The sequence below is a fragment of the Tympanuchus pallidicinctus genome, unplaced genomic scaffold (genome assembly GCF_026119805.1).
Source record: "Tympanuchus pallidicinctus isolate F22 unplaced genomic scaffold, pur_lepc_1.0 scaffold22, whole genome shotgun sequence".
In the NCBI taxonomy this organism is placed as follows: Eukaryota; Metazoa; Chordata; class Aves; order Galliformes; family Phasianidae; genus Tympanuchus; species Tympanuchus pallidicinctus.
The window spans coordinates 5,226,145-5,248,080 of record NW_026294739.1 but is presented as its reverse complement, the minus strand read 5'-3'; the positions used below and the strand labels follow the sequence as shown (position 1 = coordinate 5,248,080).

Genomic DNA, 21,936 nt, shown 5'->3' with positions numbered 1-21,936 from the left:
TAGGGTTATCACTCTGACCCTTAAACTGTATTATCTAGAAACCCATAAGCCTTAAAAAAATAAGATATGAAAAGGTTTATAAAGCATTCTCCTAACAGGTTCTGTTTCCAGCCTCACTTTTCAATCTGAAGTTGGTTTTAAGCTCTTGCCACCATGCCTGCTGATTACAATGGGACTTGGGAAATGGAATCCAATGAGAACTTTGAAGGCTACATGGTTGCATTAGGTAAAATGAAAAATATTAACTACATTTTCTTTATAAGTAAAATCTTTCTATAAATTAATAAGAAAATTTTTATTTTTGTATTGTGCCTTCTGGCCTAAGGATTTATGTCAATCACATTAGAAATCAAGCAATTGTAACATACGTGCAACTACAGTGATCTTGGCATATAAGAAAGAGAAGATTGTAGCCAAGTATATTGCTCTGTATTGAAATTAAAATAAGCAAACAGATAGATCCCATATCATTAAAGCAGCAGTTGTGTTTAGTATTTAATTAGCATTTTGAACTAGTGGGAAGTGCATGTGGCAGCTGCATAGCAAAAGAGCTGGAATGGGCAGATTCTTCCGGGAGTTTTTATGGGAATCATGCTTACACAGCAAGGAGACTGAGGTCATGGGATCAGCTGAAGATGATTACAAAAGTTAAATTTCACTTGGCCACCACCACTGATGGCAACAATAAATTGTACATGTGCAAAGAACTGTCCTGCTCCTTACACAACTTTCAGGTACTATTCTTTAGCTCCTTCACTGTTAGAGATCTGATGGCTACAGTTTGTGTATCCACTGTACAGGATACTAAGCACACTTTGTAGATGCTGGAATACCAAAGCACTATTAACTGACAGCAAGTAATATTCTTGTCACTCTATATAAAGTCTATGTTGCTTGTAGTCTATGTTATTTTTCCCACACCTACTCAGTTTTTGCAATGACAGTGTGGAAGATTTTTGAAAGAAATGTCTTCTTTTGATTCACCTATTATTTCCAGTATAAGTCGTCTTTCAGGTATTTTTATTCTCATCAAGATAAAACCTTGATTTTGCTCCAGGTCATTATGATTATGCAAGTAGTGTGCAGAAAATTCTTCCTCTACTAAGGTCAGCAGAGATGTAGATCTTTAATTTCCTAAAAAGAAGAAATTATAGATAAAATAATACAGTTCTGATGAATTTCTTCAGTAGATACTGGATTGGCACTGAAAGATCAGTCTTCCTTCTACCACTGCAGCAACATGGCTGCATTTCAAAAAGCTGCAAAAAATATGGAAGTTGAATTTACACATGCACAAGAATTACAAGGTTTACAATTACAATTTGTAATTACAATTACAAGAATTACAAGAAGTGTAATTTTTAGAATCAGAAATCTTCTCCTGGCTTTAATACACCACAGATGAATGCCACAAAAGATCATTGCTTCTTTATCACTCATGATGTCAATAATACTTAGAAGAAGAATCACTGGAGCTGACTCATCTAACCTAGATTGTAGAACACTGACTGGCTAAATTAGTACATGACAAAATTAAACAGTTTATTTTTATGTTCACAGTTAATAGCCCTCACTGTCCCAATTGTGCCTTTGTTCTTCCCGTTCTCAGATGTTGTCTCACTGTTTTCTATCTAATGGTCACTGATTTGTATCTTCTGTTCAGAATTCGATCTTCCTCTTACTCTCATTTTTACTGTAGCTGACACCACAAAGAGTTATGCTGATAAATAAGAGTTTTTTCAGTTCAAGTGCTTTTCATCAGAAGTTAAGATCAGACTTACAGCTTCCTTCTACTTTTTCCAAAAAGCTGTTAATTTACTGGATATTCAGAGAATTGCTTGCTCGGACACAAAAATAGCTACTACTAAAGGTCTTGATTATCCAAAGAAGCAGTGGTTCAAAATCTGTACAGCTATCTTCCACAAGTCAAGATAATATCAAGATAATATGTTTGTTAGGAAAGTAGTGTAACACATTAGGAAATCAGTTAGTGGTATCTTTAAAAAAACCCTCACATCCAACAGTTCTCAATGCCTACACTAGTGATTGACCTTACGATAACTACCAGATATCTGGTCCTGGAAAGCTGACTTCACACAATGGGGAAACAAGATCAAAAGCACATGACACTCTCAATAGCCTAAGACAAAGGAGAAAGAATGGGTTAGAATGAAGAATGCAAAACAGATTCATCTTTCCTGGAAAGTCCCTTGATTTGTTGCCTGCTCTATACAAATTCCAATGGAGAGAGAATGAACTTTCTGACAAAATTTTCAAAATACTTTCACAGCAAGAACATCGGCAATTGGTGGGATGGAGAAGGAATTTGCACTGATTGTCTGAACCTTGCTCCTCATGCATATGTCATAATTTTTGGTGTGTATACATACACACATGTATTATACATTTACTAGTGACAAACTGCCACTAAATTAGTGGGATAGGGAAAAAAAAGGAAAAAAAAAAACAGTACAAAGATGCACATGGCTATAGGTGGTTCTCAGAATGTGTCCTACATTAACTTGTGGTCAGGGAAAGGAAATGACATGGAAGGACGGAGAAATCGTTCTTCTGCTCTGTTTCTCCCAATTTTGCACGTGGTTGATACTTGAGTATAAAAGTGCTAAGGTTCAAAGCACACCAAGGGTTTTTTTTAAGAAAACCTCATCCATCCTTATAATTAATACATAGGTATTTCTGTACTTTAATTAAAGAATAGGTTTGCCCTTTAAGCCAGAAATTTTGCTTTTATCATAAACACATTACAAAGTGTTTTAATCTACTATAATAGAACAATATATCATCTTTATTGCTTGCATTGTTCAACATGCAGTTATGAAAACCATGCTTTAATAAAATCTCCCAGTTTTTCTCCAGGAGCTACAAGACTAATATATTAGTCAGAAATAGCATTTCCTTAGAAGTCTAGACATTTTTTTTCCCACAGAGAGACCTAAATTTTATGTTACCTGGTTGTAAATCAGACCCAGAGACACTTTTAATCCGCCATAGCAGATAAAATATACCCGAGAAGTCTGGTTATAAATACTAAACATTATTCCTCATGTTAGAAAAGTCACATTGTTTCTTAAGCCAAACCTCTCACTCAACTCAATTAGTACATCACAAGTAGTATAGGGAATCTACCCAAAGAGAAAGGACTCCATTAGTTGCATTGCTGTGACAATGATTAACTCACATGCAGATCTACTATGGGATGGATAGCAAGCCAAAACCATTTTTCAGTAACTTTCAGAAACATGTGAGATTATTTCATTTGCATATAGCACTATATTAAGATTCATTGCCAGCTGGTCAGAAATATTTATTGCAGATGGTAATGCAGCTGGCAAGAGGTGGATCGTCTGGGACAAACTGTCATGCTCATAATATATACTGTTCTTTCAGTTACTTTCAGTGTATTCCGTTGCTTATATTAAGAAGTTAGTCTACATCATGAACAAAATAAGGATGTCAAGATCAGGACAGCATTAACTGTTTACAGAATATTAAAGATGAACTGTCAAATGCTGTACTTTGATACTATTTGACTTTTGACTTTCAATTGCTATTCCTCTAACACCTAACTGCCATTTGTTTGTCTCTTTGCTGTTTAACCACAATGGACAAGCCAATCATTTGTCTGTTTCTTTTTTATTCATTAGAAACATTTTTGCAATTTTTAAAATTAATTTCTTGTATGCTCCCACAGATTATAGGTTCCCTGTAAAAATATCATGCCAATATCCAAAATGAGTGTGACTACCTGCTTATTTTCTACTAACATGCTTATTTTCTGAAAAGGCATGTTGTCCTGAGAACAATCTTTCAGGAGTGGCCAAAATTTGTGACACTGCAGAATTCATATCAATAGCCTCACATGCCCAAGAGCTACATAATTTATACAGCAGACATAGAAGAAGGAAGGGCTCTCAAGCATGAGATGCTAAGGGCACTCCTAGTATCCCATAGCTTCATGTGTGAGTGAAGCCAAAAAAAGAATATGTCTTGTTATTTCATCTCCAAAAGATCTGGAGATTCAGAAGATCTAAGAAACCAGCATATATTAACTGGTGGTTGTTGTAGTCCTGCTTACAATATTCCCACAGACACTCTCTTAATATGTAAAATCAGTAGAAGATCCTCAGCTGAAAGTCCTGAAAATGGAAGCTGTCGGTTTTTTTGAATGACCTTTTTCTTTGCAAATACTGCAGGTAAAGAGGTCATTTGTGGAATTAATTGACCATTAAACACAATATTATTTTTACAGTGCATAAATATAAAAGTTGTTTTCTTTTATTTTTGGTAACAAAAGTTGGAATTTTCTGTGCAATGCTTTCTTTTCTGTTTTTTATCAGACATTGATTTTGCAACTCGTAAAGTTGCAAAACACTTGAAACAAACAAAGGAGATTATTCAAGATGGAGATAATTTTAAAACAAAAACACTCAGTACTTTGAGAAACTATGAGCTGAACTACACTGTGGGAGTGGAGTTTGAAGAACATACCAAAGGACTCGATAACCGGGTGGTTAAGGTACACACTGTCTGATTTCTCTTTACACTACAGTCAGTATCAGCCGTAGCAGTTCCAAAAACCAGCTGAATATGGTTAAAAAAAAAAGGGGTGGTGGTGGGGGGAAATCACCAAAACTTTACAGATACTTGAGGATTTTTACGAAGCAGAAACAGTTTGTGTCTTGAGATAGTTTCCTTTCCTGCTCCAATCACTTACACAAAATAATCAGGATGGATGCTCACATAAATGAGGGTAATCTTTAATTACATGTTTTTCCTAATAGGGGATTTTTTCAGGTTTTCTCTGATGTGCCTTTGTTTATTTAGAAAGTAACAAAATAAGTTTAATTTTACCTGTGTAATCTCCTTAAATAGATTGTAAATCTATCATTCTGATTTTAGGATCTTCTCTGCGTAAACATTTTTAGCTCTGAATCAGTAGGTTTATACTGGATTTGTGCTGCTCAGCCTCAAGTGGACAGTTTAAAATGTGAATACTATTTAAAGGAAGCCTACACTCAGCTATTAGACATAAGTGAGCTTTTAGAAGAGATAAGAAGAAAATGTGAGCCCATGTTACTATTGATACAGATGCAAACGCAGGCCTACAGACAGCCACAGGCAAGAAGGCCTTGTAATGCAAGCTTTAATTTCTTAAAGATTCATGCTGGAGGTTCCCAGAGGAAACTCTGGACATACCTTCAGACACCTTCAGTGAGGGAACAAGTGATGTTTGGATCAAGGACCATATTGTGCATTGGCACATCTCCTACCTCTTACAACAGATTCAGCTAGAAAGTCTTGTGTGGCCTTCAAACCAGACCATGTCAGGAAAGTTAGTGAGGAAAAAAAGTATAATCACTGATTAAATTCATTTACTGAATTCAGCTTCATGTTTCTGTATTGATACTACTTCTGTTTTATTCTCTTCTCACCCCTAAAATACAGAAGCAATATTTTCAAAGGTAGAAAGGGTGACAGCTTCTCACCCATTCAGTGTTTTGAAAATGTTGCATCAATTGCCTATCTTGGTTATCACTCCCTGAATCCAGCTCTATCAACTCATCTGACAATTATCATAGTTTCATTTTCTCTCAGCTCACATCTCTCCTGCTATTCTCAAAATGATGCTGTCCCTTGCCTCATTATCTTCTCAATAAACAAAGTTTCAGGCTTTGTTGCCAAACTGAGTAGCTGAGATCAAAGCAATTGCCATGGGAAAGCACCATGTTTGCATCTGAGTTCAGGTAATCCTTCACCAGAGTGGCACAGATTATATTATGGAGTACATTGTTTATTCATTATAAAATACTGTTCATTTTTCACTCAACTTTATGCAGTGCAATTCCTATGACTTCTTCCAAATTATTTCTCATTCAGAACTCTGCAAACCATCACATAATAAAGCCTTGTTTTTCAGTATCTTGAACATCCCTATGACTAAACGTTTCCCTATTGCTTTCTCCAGTGAGCACTGGTGGACACTTTCTTGTGACAGAGCTTATCCTTTACAACCTCGAACCCATGTATCTTAGACCTGCTGCAGACACTAAGATCTAATGAATCAACCATTACATCATTTCTTAAAGCCTTGCATCTTCACCACATGAAAGCCATTTTCTTTCTCTCTGTGCAGAATCATTTCACTTGCAGACTTACTGATTTCCTCTTTATTACCAATTACTTGGACAGAAGGAAGCACAATTTGTACGATTATTCCCCTACCTGGCTTATTCATTTCTGTATAATATCCTATTCTGAACAAATTACACTCTTTGTTTCTAACAAGAGGAGGAGGAAGGATGAAGCACATCAAGCCATTCATCTCCAGGCGACTCTAAAATAATTTTTTGGTCATTTATTAACAAAAAGTGCCTCAAACACATGAAGGTAATAAAACTGCTAGGCAACATTTAAACATAGAGTGGGAATGGATAATTTAAAAACCATGTAGCTTAAAAATACTGTAAATACGAAAGAACTTAACTGAAATGGAATAAGTTTTGTCTTGCTATTACTAGAAGGCTCCCTCGTAAGAGAAATAAATCATCCAACCCTGAACTAAAAAACAAAGTAGGGTAACGATACTCTTGGAGACTTTTAATAACTCAACTTCCACTGACTGTAACCAGTCTCTGATGAGGATTTAGCTATGATAAATGGATAAATGTCTTTCTAATTTACAATGCTTCAAATCTAGAGTAATTCAAAAGAAGTTGCTCTGAATTTACTGTAGCATACACAAGGGTTATACTGAAAGTAATGCCTCCTATTTTATTAAATCAGTCCACAGAGTCAGAGGCAGATGACAGTGGGATGGCAGTAGAGGTTATAGCTTCCCACCAGTATTCCATTTTGTTGCTGTGTGACAGCAGAGGGCAAGTCTGACAAAACAGTATCTGTCAGAATTGCGCCTGAAGCAAAGGCATGCAACCGAATTTCTCTGCGTGGAAAAAATTGCACCCATTGACACTCACTGACACTTGCTGAACATTTGTGGTGACCAAACAGTAGATTCAGCACAGTGAGACAGAAGCTGGTGCACTTCAGCAGTGGCAACAGCAACAGTGGGCCACTTCTGCTCGTGCAGATTTTTACGAGCTTGGCTTATCACTACCAAAAGTGAACATTTAATGGTGGTGACTATGTTGAAAAATAGTGTTTTGTAGCTGAGAATTTGCCCTATCAAATTGTGTTATTGTGCTCTATCTGTTGTAATTTCCAAGGAAATAAATAACAGACAATACTTTTGGAGCAACCTCTTATGTGTTGAAAATTGATCCTGTAAATGGAACTCACTACAGACATGAACTTTCTGCTCCTGGACGAGATCCACTGAATCCAGTATCCTATTTGTTAGACAGACTGAATCTCACAGAACCAAAAATGATTCAGAATGGAAGGGACCTCCAGAGATTTCTGACTCAACCCTTGTGCTAAAGCAGGGTCAGCTCGAGCACACAGTCCATCACTGAGTTCAATCAGGGTTTCACTGTCTCTACAGATGGATATTCCAGAAACTCCTTGTGCAACCCATGCCAGTGCCTGATCATCTTCACAGTTTAAAAGTGTGATCTTGTGTTTAGAAAAAAAACCCACAATTTTCATGCAATTATTTTGGACTCAGCAGTACACTGGTTCGTATGAATGCTAACTTAGTGTACACAATGGAAACTGACAACAAAGCTCTGGAAAAGGTTCACAACCATCATCTTGAAAGCATTCAGAGTTTTGAATGACTGATTGGTTTGGGTTTTTTCTAGGAAGAACGAGAAGAGCAATGGTTAGAAAATGTAATTATTTTTTTTCTCATTGTTTGAATTAGCTTATTTTCACATATTCATAAATTTCTTGCTAACATGTCTGAACTAATTGATGCAGACACTAGTGACCTGGGATGGTGACAAACTGGTATGTGTTCAGAAAGGTGAAAAGAAAAATCGTGGCTGGAAGCACTGGATTGAAGGAGACCTACTGCATCTGGTAAGAACTGCTATACAGAATCATAGCACATAACAGACTGCAACAAAGTACAGTTCATCCATTTCAAAGCTTTTCTTACTTATTCTAGTTAGAAAGGTCTTTATTTAGACAGCTCTGATCTCGGAACTCGAAGGAAATCCCTCTCTCTGCTTCATCTCAGGAATGCTGTTTCTTTTCACCTGCTCCCAATTAAGACATAACCCTGCAGTGCTTTTTTTGCTCCAGTTCACTGTCCTCCAGCTATTAACCCTTCTTGTTACGCTGCACCTCTAATGCCTTCTCATTTTCCTTTAATCACTGGTAGGAAAAAGAAGAAGAAAAAAAAAAAGTAAGGGAAAAAGATTGCAAGAAAAATGTTGGGTTTTGTCCCTACAGAAGCACCTATGTAATTTTAGAAGGAACTTTGTAGGAATCCAGATCAGAAATCACTCTCTGAGTACTCAAGAAGAATATTTCCAATTATTTTGTGCTAGTACAATAGAAACAGAAAAAACCTGGAGCCTGAAAAGGAATTCAGTGAGCCTGATACAGGGCTCACTGAAGGGTTGTGAAGGGCTGTGCAGGAAAGGAGCACTCACTGGAGTATGGAAAGATTACAAAATAACAGCTCACATAACTGACACTATTCCGGAAGTTTCTTGGGAGAACAATCAAGAAATGCTAAGATAATGTTGGATGGTACAGTAGGTGGGTGCAGAAAGATTATGGAGAAGACCTCAGTAATTTCTGTCTCATGATATGCACTTAGATATCTATTCCTTGCTAAGTTTACCTTACAGATAGTAGGTGTGGTGAGCCACACTGCCTGAAGTCTGTATGCTTGAACAGTCAAGGCAATTAATTGAAAAAACAGTATATGTCACTGAAAGCCAGTTGTCCAGCACGCATTTTCATCTCCATTTTAACACATAATCAAAAGCTGACCTAACAAAGATGCTGCTGGCTGCAGCATTGAGCCTATGACTTGGGGAAGCAGACAGACCAGGCATACTCTCAGAAGAGTTCCCATGAACAATTTTGCAGGCTAGGGCAACTGTGGGCTGAAAACCCAGCTTCAGTTCATCTTCAAGCCTTATCTGGCACAGCAATGCCAGCTGATTGGAAGACTAATAAAACGGTGTACATTGTGATGTGCGCGTGTGCCAGACTTTAAAAGATCAGCTGTGCTGCTAAGCAAAAATGCCATCCTGATCTGACTCCTAAAAGATGGCTGGGCACTTCTCTGAAGTAAACATTCTTATGGTTTTAAAGCATCTTCCCTTTTTTGTTTGTTTTGAATTTCGTTAATTCTCATGAATTTTGAGATAACATGAAATATAAACTATTATTGTATGTTGTTTTAACAATGGAGCATGAAAAAGCTTTCCATTTAAGACTACTTTTAATGCATTTTTCATATATATTCATCTTAAAGCTCAATTCATGTGTCAAAATCTAATTACTGCAACATGTGGTGCATGCCTGCTGATTGTTTTTATAGAATTTGCTCTTCTTTCTTTATGTTCTCTTTTTCATAAGTGTATCTTTGTAATGTAATAGCACAGTTGTAGCAATTTCAGGGCAGGGGAGCTTCTGGCTAAGCAACTTGTACCACTAACTGTGTTAATTCTGCAGGAACTGACGTGTGAAGACCAGGTGTGCCATCAGATATTTAAGAAGAAAAAGTAACCGGAAAACCACTTAAGCCTTCATCACACTATTGTGCTGATATGTTTTGTCTAAAAACAGAAACAAAGCAGATTTTGTAATAACTCTTTGAAACAGCTACGTGAATGCAATTTTGTGCATGTTTATGAAGAGAAACGTTTTGTAGAAATAACATCAGTTACACACAGCATCATTTTCTCTTTTTTCTTTTCTTGGAGTTAAATAAAAATAATTGTCTTTCAAATTGTGCTTTCCTATATCTTTACAATCTATTTAGTCTTTTCCAAAGAAACGTTCTTTAGCAACAAAGCTGAAAATTAACAGTCACAGTTATCTCAACCACAGAACGTTATGTATGTATTCTCTCGTCACGAGAGAATGTGAAATGCTGTAGCTCCTTGAAGCAGTCAATCAGAACTGGCACCCTGCTAATAATCCCAGAGCAGAAGTTAGCTGTTAGAAGCACCCCACTCCCTTCAGGAGTTGCTCCATGAAGTTAAAGCTAAGGCATACTTACAGCTATCGGAGGAAAACCGATGAGTGTACATAGAGTGCATGCATGCTGTGCATGTGGAGTTTACACAGACTGTGTGTATCCATGCATAGACTATCTAGCATACAGCAGTCTTCACCTCGCACCTCACTTTTAGAGTTTCGAAAGAATTTTGAAAGACTTTGAAAACTAATTTCCATACAATTGCCTTCCATTTTACTTAGGGTTTTTCAAAAGACTTCATGCTTTTTGCTACAGGCAAGTTTAAATTTACCATGGATGGTGAGAGCTGCTTCTCTAGGTGGAAACAAATTATTCAAGGGGGCGTGCATGCATGTTCCACTGAAGAACGGTTTGCACACACAAAAGCTTGTCTGCTTTTTCTACCTAGGAATCATTTCTGTGAATCTGATTAATATATCACTAATACTGAGATGGGCAGGTGCACAGACGCGTAAATAGCTATGCAGGGCCATTTGTATGAATTAGACTTTGCTCCTCCTGATAAAATTTTGATACTGACCTGATATCAAACTTCTTGTATGCTTTAACTGAGCAGTGCTCCAATGAGAGTTCACAGTGCAGAAACCGCACTTGGAATTGGTAAATTCCTTCTTATTTTTTCTGTTCAGCCCTGATCTGAACTTCCCTATAGAAACGTACTTAATGCCTACATCTAAGCCCCTTCCAGTTATAAAGCTTAGAAGGACCACAGTTCATTAAGCTTTCAAAATATTATCAGAACTAAGTAATCACCACAATAAAGAATGTGTACATCGTAATCAGTGGCATTACTCATATTTGGCTCTTGCCAAGAGAAAGCCTGCGCAGCGCAGAGTTTAACAACTCCATACAAATCATTAAACAAAAGTTCTTACATATCCTGAAGAACAGTGATTAATTTACAAATGATGAGGAAATTATGAGGAGATTGAAGAGAGAAATAAGCATTCTTTCTTAATAAGTTTACAAGTCATATCTAGTGGATATGGATGGGAAGTAAATGAAGTAGACTTTGATTAGAGAGAAAACTTCACCTGACCTTACGTTTCTGCAAATTCAGAAAATGAAAACTCTTGACTTTTTAATAAGGGGAAGGAAAATGTTCAAGGTTATTTATGCCCCAAAACAGCAGTTTCTTCCCGCACACACTGATACATAAAACCTTGCAGCCTTCTTTATAACTACATACGCAGAACTGGAGACAGAGGAGGTACTTCTTACACTGCATTATAATTACTTCCAAAGGTATACTCAGTTGCACGATATTTGTGATGTTAGCTTAGTCTCTAAGCTCCACAACACCCCTTACCTTTGTCAGCAGATTAAATACTCGCACTGAAGGCACAAATCTCATTGGTCAACCACAGAATGCTTACCCACATTTTTCAGCCTTCTGGCGTGCACTACTGTTTCAGCTGTTTTGAAGGATTACCATTTGCACTGACTCTTTTCCTCATAGATACTATTACTCAAATACAGCTAGTGGGAATGGAATTTACCAGATTTCTGATCCAGAGAGCAAAAAAGTCTGTACTGTAACAAAAGCAATTCCTAATGAGTACAGTAAGAGTCAGAACCATTGCCTGTCACTGGACTTTTCAAACCACAATGACACAAATAGGCATAGGAAATATTTATGATAGGATTTCTAAAATTTTCTGCACTGAGCCAGTTTTGCTCCTGGAAAGTCAAATGATGAAAGGAAGGCAACATTGCTGTAGGATAATGTTGTAAATGCTCCCACTGGTAATGCCCTATGGTTACTTTGTAAGATGCTGTCTTTCTGTTAAGCTCTGAAGGTCCACATAGGTTGTATGTGCACAGAACAGCTTTCAATTTGCCCATAAATATCCTACTCACTCTGCTGACTTGCTGCATGTGAAGTATGCCCATTCCACTGCCATCTGGCAAAAAGTCCGAGGTTTTTTACAATCTAACAAAGGCAAATAGAATTTCACTTCCAAAACAGTCATTTAATTGCATTTGTTTATGTTCTTTTTGACCAAGAGCACATAATTCGCCCTAATGTGAGGAGAGATTAATAGAAAGGATGGAAGCATTCAGATTTACTCTGAAGTTTTTTCGTCCCCTAGAATGCATTATTTTCAGGTTTAATTCATGCTTGAACGGAAATGCAGAGGTTGCATATGTTTTAATTTCAGCTTGCTGACTGCACATGTTATGAAGCCTAGAAGAAATCATTTTGTGTATGATCACTTGTTTTTTCAAAACATATTCTTTCTATATATGTGTAGGGAAAAATAATGATAACAATTGAAGAATATGTATTTTTCTGGAGGTATGCTAAAGCTAAAGATTGCTGACATTTGAGTGATCAGATGTAGCAGAAATGCAAAGTCACGGCCTGAAGCAGTGATTGAGCACCTGGTGGAAGGCAGGGCCAACCCAGGGGAGCTCAGGTGCATGCAGTGTACCTGAATGACCAGAAGGGATGGAGTCAGGATCCAGCCCTTCTCAGACCTCATTTAAGGGCTGGCAGTGGAGGTGAGGGTATCTCATTGGAGAGCCCTGCCTGAGTCCTTCTAAAGGTAAGCACTTTTTTTCCTTTGTTTCTGTGTCCCTAGTTGCTGCATTTGGGTTTGTTCCCATTTGGTTCATCTGAGGATTGTGCCACCCTGCTATTATTGCTGTACTTTCCGTTGCGTTACACTAGACTGATGCAGTGTTCTTCCAAGACCTACTGCAGAGCAGTAGTCCTAAAACCCAACTGAATTTGTGTATCTTTTCAACACATGGATTGGGGAAAAAAAAAAAAAAAAAAAAAAAAAAACCACTTTACTCCACTTCCAGTGTTCTAGAAAATATATTCTAGCTTGATCAATGAAAGGCGAATGCAATGTAGTCACAAAACAGGTAAAGTCTTTGTAAAATCCAGTTGCTATCAAAAGCAAACCAAGTATATACTCCCAAAAATGTATAAAATTATTTTTTCAGTATACTTTTTAATTAAATTTCAACTTCTGAAATTATTGTAAGGCATCAAAGTGTAGACTGGAGCATCATTTTGCAAGTAGTTATGTATAAGTCAGAGCTCTTCAGTGGAGTCAATTACTCCATTCAGCCAGATCAGATCTTGAAATCAGGTCGTGCACATCTGATAGACTCTGAAGCTGCAGAATGTAATGCATTCAGAATTCAAAACATCAGTATCAGGAAACTGCATATTACCATTCACTGATATTGATATCTGCCTCAAAGATTCAATAAATAAAGACTGCAAAACTTCCTGAAGATATTAGGGAAAAGATGTTTTAAGTTAAAAATTTATCTTTTCGTTAAGATGTTCAAAGTGCGCAACAAAGAATATTCCCATGTGACAAATGGGATCTTTTGTTATGTCCAAAAAGTGGTTAAGTGTCAGTTCTCAAATTAGATATGTACCATACTGATTTTAAAAAAAAAAATAAAAAATACCAACAAATTAATCTAAATTAGACTTGAAGCATTTTTTGAGAAGCCAGTATCAGTAAACTAGTCACAGAGATCACCTGGACAATGAGCTCTACTAGTTAGGGGATTAAGGCAGAATTGAATCACTCTCCTTGTGGGGAAAAAAACAGCCTCTAAAAACACAGATTGCTGTTTGCTACTAATGGGTGCCTTGAGTAGCATTACGGCAAATTGCTTTCCTTGATGGCATAAACTGAATACACAGAAAATATGAATGCTTAGTTAAAATGCTAGTACATCAAAAGTCACTAAAGGAAAATAAGTGTTTTCCAGAGAAGGGCATTGTGTGATCATAATTGAACTATTTCAGTCTTAGTGAACTTGTGCCATTTAAAATGGGAAGCACGACCAGATTTTTTTTTTACTGTCATGATGATTGTGAAGCCATTCTGCAGCAGTGCAAAATGAATGCTAACTATGACTAACTCACAATGGCAGGAATACATTAACTGCTGGCAGCTGGGCTCTAGAATCCAGTGTGGACCTCAGAGGAAGTCTAGACAGCTCCAGTCTGTGCCACAACTTGGGCTCCCAGATACAGTATCTGCTTATAGCAATGGGTTACGCCTCTTCCTATTGGCATCACCTTGCTTAGCCTATCTTATACTAAAACATATCTGCACCATGAAATACTATAGGGGCAATGCAGAACTACAAGATGGTAATATTTATCAGTCAGTTATAAGTGGCTGAACTTTTTCAATGGAACAAGTTAACTCAAAGGAGTTGCAGAACATATTTTAATAGAATAGATCTATAATGCAGGTCTCTATTTTATAACTGCTGAAGTTGAATGTTATCTCTTCCAGTCACAAACTCATCTAATAAGACTGAACTTCCTCAGCAACACCACTGAGTATGCATAGGAAGACAGCAGTGTCATATTGTGTAAAATCTGGTAGAGGAAGATTTTTGTGAAGAACACAGCCCCTTCACACACCCAAAAAAAAAAAAAAAAAAAAAAGGCACAGAATGGCTTAGATTGGAAGGGACCTTATAGATAACAAGTTCCAACCCTCTGTCATGGTCTGGTTGCCACCCATGAGATCAGACCACCCAGAACCTCAGTTCAGTCAGAGTGGCCTTGAGTTCCCCTGGAGCTGGGCATCCATGTAGCTCCTGCTGCTCAACTTCATGCCAGAAATAGCTCACCTGCAAATGTCTGTATTAAGTTGGTGCTTAACCAAAGATGAGGAAATCCCATCTTTCATTGAAGGGGAACCTGTTGTGATTTTCTTTACATTAATGGTAAATAAGTTTCAGGTAGAAACATTCACACAGTTTACTGTGAAGTGAGCAATCTATGGTAATTTGTTCTCCTATAGTCACTTGTTTGTGTATCGCAGACCTGAGTTCAACTAGAGCAGAGACTGACAAATGAGGAATCAGAAGTACAGCACTTGTCTTGCTGCACTGACTGATCTGTAATGAAACAGATTTCAGTCTCACACAAGCCTGACCCACACAGGAATTATTTATGGATATAAATATGTTAATATCAGCATCAGTGACATGTACCCACACATTTGTAAAAACACAAAATAGATACAGTTACACTAGCATTAAAATGTGTTACAGAAGTATAGTTTAATTTCCTTTTGCCGTCCCAGCGAGGAAAAAACTGCACCAGATAGAGCACAATCATAAAATCATCTTTTAAAAAGACGTTTACGGGGGTTTACATTTGGATTTGTGTTGCAGGACATGGTTTAGCGAGCACTATTGGTGATAGGTGGACGGTTGGACTGGATGATCTGGAATGGCTTTTCCAACCTCTGTGATTGTGTGAGTGAAGTTAAAGGCAGCAATCAATATTATAGTTAAATAATATTCAGTAAAATTCCTTCAAGATTGTCCTTTAAATAAATATATAGCCATATTCTACAGCGCTCTTCTCCAGGCGGCTTTCCTTAGACCCGCTCCCAGGAGCTCAGCCGCAGGCACGAGGCGGGAAGCTCGAGGAGGCGCACAGGATGGAGGCGCCACCTGGCGGCCAAGCTCCGAACGCGCAGCCCGGGGATGGGCGCCTGTTAGCCGAGCGCACGGGGTGAGCTGAGAGCGACACCGTCAGAGCTGGGATTTTATGTCTTCCAATACTTAGAATAGAAGCGTAAAAAATTTCTTTTTTCTTTAAGAACATAAGTACTAAGGCAACGTGTGTATGCAAAAACACCACAAGAACTTTTACTTTAAGGGAATCCAATTCTAACTACGCATAAGCATTACTAAAAAGTACCCAATTTAATTTGGGTGGCCTTTTTGTGTAAGTGAATATAACTTACATCTTCACAAAGTAAAGGATATAAAACTAAGTACAGGTGACAGCTGTTCTTATAATTATGGTGGGAATGTGGGCACAAAGAAGGGACCTGACTGCAGCATTTCCAGGCAGATTGCATGCAGTTGTAGTGTTTCCAAACCAAGTTTCTGGATTTGGGTACTTTATCAATTCACAATAGGATCAGACAAGCTGCACTGCCATGCTGTAAGAGAAAAACTAAGATGAAGCTGCAAAGTGAACCATTCGTTATTGCAAGAAGAATCTGTTTGCAAACAAAATATTCAAGAAATGTGAAGTATTTAATCATTAGCTTTCCCAACTAGACAACACTTATGGGACTAATAGAACAAAAAACTATTCAGAAAATTAAGATAGACATCAGATGGTTATCACTTGTCTGCTCACAGTCTAGTCAGATAAAAGCAGTTTACATTATTAACATTAAAATGATCCACACTGCTTTTAATGCACACCTTTAGCAAAATGCTTGCACTAATACACTTACACAGCACCTAACCACTGCTTTCAATAAGAACCAAGCCTCACCTGCCTGTGTATGCACTAGAATGTTGGATACAACATTCATGCTTTAAAAAAATACCAACCTATTGAAACCTGACTGTTTCTCATCATTACCATTACTGGAGCATGTATCAAAGCATTTCTCTAGCTAGCAAGCAAAAAGTTGAACTAGAGACACTCAGAAATAAAAAGCCTAAGCCATGGTTTTACATTGATGCTCACTCCTCAACAGTTTGAGCACCTCATCTTTGCAAGAGGATTTGTCCAGAAGACCTGAAGTCTGCAAATCCCATATCGGCTTCCATTTATGTAATATCTTGTCAGAGACTCAACAAGAGACAGCAGAAGCTAAAAGCATGACAGTCTGACTTAAAAAGTAAAGCCATCCGATGGAGATGGCTGTGATAACTTGCACTCCTCAGACTGGATGAAAAGGAAACGCAGCGTGCACTGCTAATACTGAATTACATATATGACCATGCCTCTGCCCATGGAAACATTTAACAATTTGGGTTCTATCAAACAGGAAAACAAAAGAAACACAGCTTGTACTGGACTTGTCTAAGTACATTGTTAAAAGTGCCTCTGGCAGTACGTTATTTATTTGAGATTATTATAGAGCAAGGATAAAATCTAATACAGCTTTCATCGCTGCCTGCTGTCATACATAGATAACTGGTTACTGTGCTGCTGTGACAAAAAAGCTTCAGATGCAAAGACTGTGCTACACTTCAGTGCTACAGAAATGCCAGACAGTGCTGTGACTGCTAACTGAACTGCAACACAAACTGAGAAAACATCTAACTATGCAGCTCAAACTGCAAAGATTGAGAGCTCGTACCCTTTCCTGAACAAAACCTACGTGTTACAACTAATGGGGAAAAGAAAACCCAGCACCTGCTGACAGAGCTGCTTTTTATTTGAGAGGTACCCCTTAAAAGTATGACTATTGGATTATGGTCACATTTTGGGTTTCTAGAAACCTGCTCTGACACCCTGTGTAAATGAGTGCGACTTGAAAACAAAACCTAGCAGTAGGGTTTGGGTCTGACATGCCTACCACAGCACAAGCCTTATCTGCATTGCAGCCTGTAACGCTGCGATGAAACAACTGCTATGAAATCATAAAACAAAAGATGGTTTGTAGCAGAGCACTGGGTCACATAGGATGAGTGCTGAAGCAGCAGGACTATAGCAGTCAGAGTGACAGCTATTGCTTAACCTCAATTTCCTTCCCTTTGTTTGTTAAGAAAATGAACAACTGAAAAATTATCTTCTGCCTTACATCACTGCAGTCCTGTTAGGTTGGTTTTGACAGCATTCCTCTCCCTTTGGAATACACAGCAATGTAGGATATTTAAGATATTAGTATGGTGGCTCGTTTTAGCTCAGGGAAAGCACAATCTGAGAGTTTGGTTCAGTATTATTTATACCTTGCATACACAGCTGTTACATCAGGGACTGAGACCTTATCTTTGCATCCAGAAAACACAAATCTGCCTGATCCACAGAAACACAAACAACTTTGCTCTTTCCAAGGCGATAGTCAATTACCAAAGACTGGCCACTAACCTTTCACATTGTCTGAGTGTCCATCGTGCTTTTCTTCAGCTTTTACTACTGTTTAACTCCGTGTCAATCCTGACTAGCATTAACAGAAAGCACATGTGGCATTTTCCGCTTGCCAGTGCTGGAGTAACAGATGGTTCTGATGACTGGTAAAGCTATTCAATAACAGTCTGTGCAACCTTACGAATACCCTATGCTGAAACATTTCCTAGACGTGTTCCAACCCCGTGGTTATCAATGATAAGGTAATACTGTGTAATAGCAATTAAAAGTGAAAACAAAATGGTATTTCTGTTCACTAATATCATGGAAATTTCAAAACGTAGCCTGAAGTAGCCTGAAATTTTAAATTGGCTATGAGGCTGATATCCCCTAGAGGAGAAGAAAAATTGTGTTGTTTCAAGACTGTATTCAGGGCAAATTCAACTGCTTGCTGAATCCGATCTTTGAAATGCTTTGACAGATAGGTTTAATGAGAAGCAGAGAAAATTGAATAAGTTTATCTGAGGCCTCAGAATTCAAAACAGGGGAAAAAAAGAACATTAATACCAATATTCAGCTATAGTGGAAAGCGTGGTAAACTGATTTAAAAAGAAGAAATGATATGCTCTAAACTTGGAACACCTGAGAGGATATAAATTGCTGCATTTTACTTCTGTGTCTCCAAGGCCTGCCCTTTTGCCACTGATCTTAATGGAAGTGGAATCATGCCCAAATTGTGACTATGGCCTCCGGAACATAAAATGTGAAGAACTAAGTGTTAATAAATCAGAAGTACTAGAGGGTCAGTCAAGATCCTTCTCAGTAAGTGATTACATAAGTGACACAGAGATAGCACTTACCTAATGAATCAATTTACCCAAAGCAGCAGTAGAACAAGAGGGTAAGAACTTGTGTCTCTATATTATGCACTACAGTTCCATTGAGTCTCATTAATAACCTGAATTTTGTCAGTGTTCCTTGTTTATAGAAACCTCTCTTCACATTATTAGTGTACCACAAGTACACTACCACCATTAATCCCTTGCATTTTCTGTTTTAAATCAGTCTGCTTAAATTAGAAGCTGCTAAAAATATTGATGGTTATCCTGCTACTGATGTAAGGAAGGAGTGTTTTTTGCTCCTTTAGTACCTTTTAAACAAGGGCTGATCCCTTCTATTGAAACTTGACAATACAAGCTGACATAGGTGCCTTGTTCAGATGAGTTCATACAAAAACATCTAAGCCCACATACTGAAGTTTGGCAGAATTTTAGGCTGAAAGGCAGGTAAAAAAGACGTCATGTGGTATTATTTCAGGTGACTTCAAATATAGAACTCCCAGTCCCCTCTTTAATGTACTGCAGTATCTGTTTGCTTTGTGGGCACTACACAATGATCCTATTTGAAGCAATAGCTATTTTTTGAACTCTCTGTGTAAATTCTCTGCACTATCAGATGGAATTAATATGGAGAGGATGGGATTATTTTTTTCTAATATGAACGCTGCACTCTTAACAGTTCTGTTGAGAGCTCTGATTTCTTTACTAGTATGTTAGTTCCTTATTATCTTCTATTATCTTATTAGTCTGATCTCCATACACGAGTCAGGTTTGTATCCCAGGGAGCATGTTTCCAAGATGTCATATCCCCTGACTTGTAACAAAATGAAGCAGTACAATATAGGATGCTTCTAAGTCTGATCTACAGTGGGCTTTGTCTCACAGCTCTGTCACCTCCACGTTAATAACACATTTTCTTTATACCTGCTGTGTTCCATCAATCTTTACCATCTTCCAAGTTAAGGCTGCAATGAGTTTTACTTCAATTCACTGCACCGCAACTATTAACTCCTGGCAATGAACGAGACTTCACATTAATTTTGTATGTGAAATAGGTACTTTGCAGTCCTATAGAGTTGACCTAAATATATAAAAGCTGTTCTGCATTCAGAAAGAAAGGACCTAGTAAAAATAATATAGTGATTTCAGTTACAAAATAACTCACAGAATGCTGGGAGAATAAATAAGCAATTCATAATGCTACCTTAAGATAATAAAATTAGTCCAGCTCAGACACGCTTGCAAACTGGGAGAAAGAAATGCAGTGAGCCTGGGAGGTGCTAAATATCCCCGTGGAGAAAACAAGTGATGGTTGATAGAGAAACAAAGCAGAATTTACATAGCAATGGTAGCGTCCCGGGTAGAACCATCGAGGCGCAGAAATACTGAACCCTCTGGACAGCTCGGCTGACTGTAACAAGCAACTTCACATTGTATCTATTACAGCAGGTTTGGGCCTAGCTAAGACCTGTTAGATATTCACCTGAATACAAATTTCCAAGCATACCGAGCATATCCAAGATGAGCTGCATAGATGTGGCTCTACTCCAGACCTCTAAGCCTTACCTGAGACAAGAAGAAATTGAATTGGTGTTTCTTTGTTAGCCTTCTCCCTTTCTTTTTTTTTTGTTTGTTTAAAAAAAAAAACACACATTTGGTGCACTGAGGCTAAATAATAGGTCCTCACAACCAGTACTCCAAAATGCTTTGATCCTTTCCTTTGGAATATCAATAATGTGCAATTTTCTACCTTGAAATGGTCTATCCTGCTCCCAGAAAACATTTTACTCACATACAAATTCAGCAATAATTTCACAGTCAAAAGGATCTAAGCTGAGATATCTGTAAAGCGAACAGACTGGTTATCCTGAGAAGCAAGAGCCCACCAGGGACTAGCTGCTTCCGCTGGACAACAGTTGTATCTTCATAAGCATCTCCATTACAGATTCAGCATTTCTCCCTAATTCTCCTATAGCAAATATGTGGAAAAATCCACTAGTAGATTTTTATTTTTGGTTTTGTTGTTTTGTTCTGTTTTAGTTTTACAGCATAAATTGTGTCCGAATGCAATTGTTTCAACTACCAGCACTCAGCAGGTTGTACAGAACACTTTTTTTTTTTTTTTTTAACATGAAAAAAAATCTTTTTAATGCTTTGTGCTGAGGCTTTCCTGAGATTTCAGAGTAGCTTTGCAAATACAAGGAACGTGTCCTGTAATGCCATGTTACCAGTTCCTTCATTCTACACCTCATTACACATACATACCACACTTCACAGAACCACCCCTTGTGCTTCTAACAAGAAGGCAGCTGTAGGATGGCACGAGACGCTGCATTGTAATCCTTCTTGTACAGCTTTATTCTAGCATCTTAAGGAAGCAAGGCCTACATTGCAGTCCACTGCTATGTAGCCATTTCCTCACATCATTCCTCCTCCTCTTCCCTAATCATGGACTTAAAGACACCAAATAAAGGCAGGTGAATAAATCCAAGACTGTGCACTTCCTCCAAGCTAAAGAAAAGGCTAGAACTTTTTTTCTGGCCCAGGAGAAAACAGCTGTAGTGGCCAGCACATAAGAGAAAACTGCAGTATTATTGCATGGCTAAGCAGGCGGGATATGAGCAGGGCAAGGAGGAATGGTGGAACAGGGCAACAATCACAAAAAGCAGTTTCCTCTGCTCTGTTACTCTCTAAGAAAATGCGTAGCTTCTTTTTTTTTTTTTTTTCCCCAGAAGGATCTCTCTCAGAAAGCTGGCAATAAAAATAGCCATAGAGTAGCATAAAGAACTCAAACTGGAGATTACTGTTTTATTTAGTGTCTTTGTATTGACTGTCTTCTTAGAGACAGCCCATGGTTTCACCTGCTTTATATATAACTGAAACAGTGTCTGGTACAAGACAAAATGGCAAAAAATGTGAAAGGAAAACACATACATGATAATATTTTCTCTGTATACCCACTGAATTCCCAACAATTTGTGGAGCATTTTTTCTTGATTCAAAACTGGTACCATTATGTCTAGCAATTGTGAGAAATATTCTCATCCTTAATACATGGAACTGTTTGTTTGGGTCTTATTTCATTGCTCCTCTTCTGCAAGATCAGCCTTGGCTTATAGCCCATGTCT

The 21,936-nt window shown here is 37.8% G+C and overlaps 1 protein-coding gene across 1 annotated transcript; it reads left to right on the top strand.

Annotated features, from left to right (window-relative positions):
* The first annotated feature begins 97 nt into the window (after nucleotides 1-97).
* On the top strand, nucleotides 98-9,892 carry RBP2 (retinol binding protein 2). The gene is made up of 4 exons (XM_052686532.1): nucleotides 98-226; nucleotides 4,359-4,537; nucleotides 7,900-8,001; nucleotides 9,616-9,892. The coding sequence occupies exons 1-4, from the start codon at nucleotides 154-156 to the stop codon at nucleotides 9,667-9,669; spliced, it is 408 nt and encodes a 135-aa protein (XP_052542492.1). The 5' UTR covers nucleotides 98-153; the 3' UTR covers nucleotides 9,670-9,892.
* The last annotated feature ends 12,044 nt before the right edge of the window (nucleotides 9,893-21,936 follow it).